At 64.8% G+C, this 3552-nt stretch overlaps 1 protein-coding gene across 1 annotated transcript in view; it reads right to left on the bottom strand.

The window, feature by feature from the left end:
• Positions 1-3552, bottom strand: part of COL20A1 (collagen type XX alpha 1 chain) — a 26813-nt gene that overhangs the window by 1348 nt on the left and 21913 nt on the right. The window contains exons 27-34 of the mRNA XM_077756814.1: positions 3111-3164; positions 1940-2035; positions 1807-1860; positions 1641-1694; positions 1302-1380; positions 544-638; positions 169-204; positions 17-89 (exon numbers count right to left, since the gene is read on the bottom strand). Coding sequence (XP_077612940.1) covers positions 17-89; positions 169-204; positions 544-638; positions 1302-1380; positions 1641-1694; positions 1807-1860; positions 1940-2035; positions 3111-3164 — 541 coding nt within the window. The remainder of the gene's footprint in view (positions 1-16; positions 90-168; positions 205-543; positions 639-1301; positions 1381-1640; positions 1695-1806; positions 1861-1939; positions 2036-3110; positions 3165-3552) is intronic.

Here is a 3552-nt window from a genome sequence, read left to right as displayed (position 1 = left end):
ACAAGGAAGCCGCACCACTCACTCTGGATGGCCGACTCGCAGGCCTGGCTCACGAGCTGGTAGATGGTGGCCAGGGACTGGGGCTCCCCCTGCAGGGGAGATGGGCCACATGGCCAAGTGCTGTGCCCAGCGGCCTCCCGCACGCCCCCCAGGAGGCGCCTCACTCACCTTCTCTCCTCGCTCCCCTTTGGGCCCTGGCAGCCCCTGAAACGGATTAAAAAAAGGAAAGTGGGTCAGCACAGAGAATCAACGTGCCTGGACCCTGTCCTGGGCCGGGTGAGGGCTGCATGCCTGGGGGGGCGGCAGAGGCTCTCAGAAGATGGGGGGCAGAGCCTGGTCCTGGGGTGCTGGCAGCACCGAGTCCCCTGCAGCTGGGACTGGGCCTGCCCCCCACTCTCTCATGCCCGTAGCCCCTCCCCCTGTTCCCCGAAAACCTACAAAGGGGCCCTGATTGGGCGGGAAGGAGGTGGTTACTCACATTTGCTCCCCCCTCCCCCGCCTCCCGCCTTTGCCGTCTGGCTGGTAGGAGGGAAGGGGACTTACCGTGAGCCCCACAGCCCCCGGGGGTCCTCGCTGCCCTCCGGTGCCCCTGGCCCCCGCTGTACCCTGGAAGCCCTGCAGGGGTGCAGAGGGTGTGGCTCCTCCCCACCTGCCCTGGGGCTTGTCCAGGCCCCGTACCCAGGGCAGAGGCCCCTCCAGGCAGTGAGTCATCACTAAAGCGTCTCTTGCCCTGAGTGTGACCACTGTTGCCCCCTAAGCGGGGGCAGCTCCCAGCACTGAGCCCAGCATGGCCCCCGGGGAACCACAGGCCGGGGCTGGGAGGTGCTTCCGAGAGAGGCCGCAGGGAAGGAGAAGCTGGTCCCGATCCTGTCGCCAGCCTCACCCATCCACCCTCCCTCGGCTACCCGGACCCACAAGGATCGAGGTGCAGGGGTGACTGGGGCCGTGCCAGCATGGCGTTTCCAACCTGCCCAGCAGGGGTGAGGAAGACCCTCGCTTGGTGTAGCCTCACGCCCATGGGCACAGGGCACTCACACACTCCTGGGCACAGGGCACTCGCACGCCCCTGGGCACAGGGCACTCGCACGCCCCTGGGCACAGGGCACTCGCACGCTCCTGGGCACAGGGCACTCGCACGCCCCTGGGCACAGGGCACGCGCACACTCCTGGACACAGGGCACACGCACGCCTGGAGGAGCCCCACCAGGTTCCAACCCAGGAGGGAGAGGCCTCCCCAGGTCGCCTGCAGGGGCGGGGCTGCAGCCACAGAGCAGAGCCTGGTCTGTTCAGCCCTAGGAGGTGGGGGAGCCTCTCAGGAGGACCTACCCTCGGGCCCGGAGGTCCAGGCAGGCCAGCACTCCCCTCCAGACCCCTCATTCCCTGAGGACAGAGGACGGGGTGGGCTGGCGTGGGGGGTGGCCTGGCACCCCCACACGCCCCTCCCCATGGTGGCCCATGTCACCCCCATGGGCAGAACTCAGCACCCAGCGACCCACACCCGTGAAGGGGGCCAAGGCCAACCAAGCTCAGGGTCTTCCCTCCTGGCTGGCCAGGCCCCTGTCCCCCCAGCCNCAGCTCTCAGACCCCCCAGCCTCTCAGATGCCCCCCCCACACACACACACCACAGGCTTCTCTCCCACCTTAGGTCCCTGGAGGCCGACCTTCCCAGGGGGGCCCTGGTGACCAGGATGGCCCTAGAAGAGAACAGAGACAGCTGGCCAGGCTGAGGCCCCGTCCCCGAGACCCAGGTCCCCAGCCCGTGCCCTCCCTGTGCATGCAACCCTGAGCGGCGCCTCATCCCTCTACCTGCAAGCCCGGGGGTCCGTGGTCCCCCTTCTCTCCTTTGACCCCTGGCGGACCCTGTAGAGGAAAGGGACTCAATCTGTCCCAGAGGAAGGGGGGATGCAGCCGGGGCAGGGGGAGGGGAGGCAGCACCTACCACAGGTCCTTGCACAGTTCGGCCCTGGGTCCCTGGCGACCCTTGCTGACCCCCAGGACCCTCAGGTCCCATCTGTCCCGGTGGCCCGGGCTCCCCCTGCAGACACAGGTGAGGGCGGGGCTGAGAAAGCCTCCATCCTGCCCTCAGGGGCCCCCCTGGCAGCGGACCCGGGGCCCCTACAGAGATGTCCTCATCTCACTGCCCACCCTGAGGGGGGGGAGGGGGTGTCCTGCTGGCACCTGCCCTACAGCCCGGGACTGACCGAGGCCACGTCTCCAGGTCACAGAGCCAGTGACCCGTTCTCCCTTCGTGACCGGGAGGGGGACAGAAAGCCCTGTGGCAGAGCCGACCTGGACAGGCTGGTCACAGCTCTGATGCCCCAGCACCAGGCTCCATCCCCGCTGGAGCGCACTACCCGGTCCCTAAGGGCCCGGGTCTCTCGCTCTTTCCACCGTCTGAGATTCCAGGGGAAAATCGATGCTTTCAAAGAATTTTTGTGATTTAAGCATATAATGTACCAAACTCCATAAAGGAAACTGCAGACATTCTCATGTATGAATATCAATGAGAAAATCCTAAGGCATCAGCAAATCGAACCCTGCAGCACGTTAACGGGTGATAGGTGCCTGGTTTACTGGGTTCAAGTATAGTTCAGTGCCAGGAACACACGAAAATCACTCCAAGTGAGCCCCAGGAAAAATAATTCTTTGGCTGTGTCCAGCTCAGGCAGCCCCAGAGCTTAATATGCGCCTTTGATTTTCGAATGTCCTAATAAAATAGGAAAATGCACAGGTGACTATCAGACAGCAAAACGTATCTCTCTCCACGCCAGTGGGGGCAACCTGGTCACAGTGCAGGTCACAGACATGCGGCTAGCTTCCATAATCTATGGAGTGCTCCCAAGCACTAATATGAAAAATAACCCTGTGGCAAGGATTCCTAGGATATTTGTCCAACCAGAGAAGTCCAGCAAATTCCAGCAACTTCCACAGGGTATTGGAGCTGCTGTAGGAGAAATGCCAACGCATTCCACCTGTCCGATCGCTCAAGGTCAATGACGTTTGCGATTTCTGGGATCTGGGGTGGGAAGCTGGCCCCTCACTGGGCAGGGCACTTGGCTTCTGGTCGTGGGCCCCCACCCTCCGGCCCCATGGGACCCCCCACAACTCACCCTGGGGCCTGGGAAGCCCTGCTCTCCTGGGACCCCATTCCTTCCGGGGAGGCCCTGCAAGGTCACAGACCGGGCTGAGCCGCAGGGGCCGCCGAGGGCCTGGAAGCATTGCTCCCCGGGACCTCAGTCCCCCAGTTCAGGTGGAGGAGGGGAAGGGTCCAGGGCGGGGTCTGGCCCACCCTTCCCTCCCACAGCCTCCGGGTACAGCCGTCTCCAGTTCTGGCTGGTCTTCGTTCAAATCCCGGCCCCGTCTGGCGAGGTCTGCCGACGGCCAGGCCAGGGCCACCGCGTGCTGAGCGACATTCCCACCGCACGGGCTCCGGGGCCTCGGGACTGGCAGAGGCGCCGGCCCCGCTCCATGGTGGGGGCCCCACAGCCACGGTACCCAGGACAGAGGCCGCCCACGTGGCTGTGACTCCCTGCCAGGCCACGTCACGCCCGC

The sequence above is a fragment of the Crocuta crocuta genome, unplaced genomic scaffold (assembly GCF_008692635.1).
Source record: "Crocuta crocuta isolate KB4526 unplaced genomic scaffold, BGI_CrCroc_1.0 scaffold613, whole genome shotgun sequence".
Taxonomy (NCBI): Eukaryota; Metazoa; Chordata; class Mammalia; order Carnivora; family Hyaenidae; genus Crocuta; species Crocuta crocuta.
This window is presented reverse-complemented; position numbering and strand designations above follow the sequence as displayed.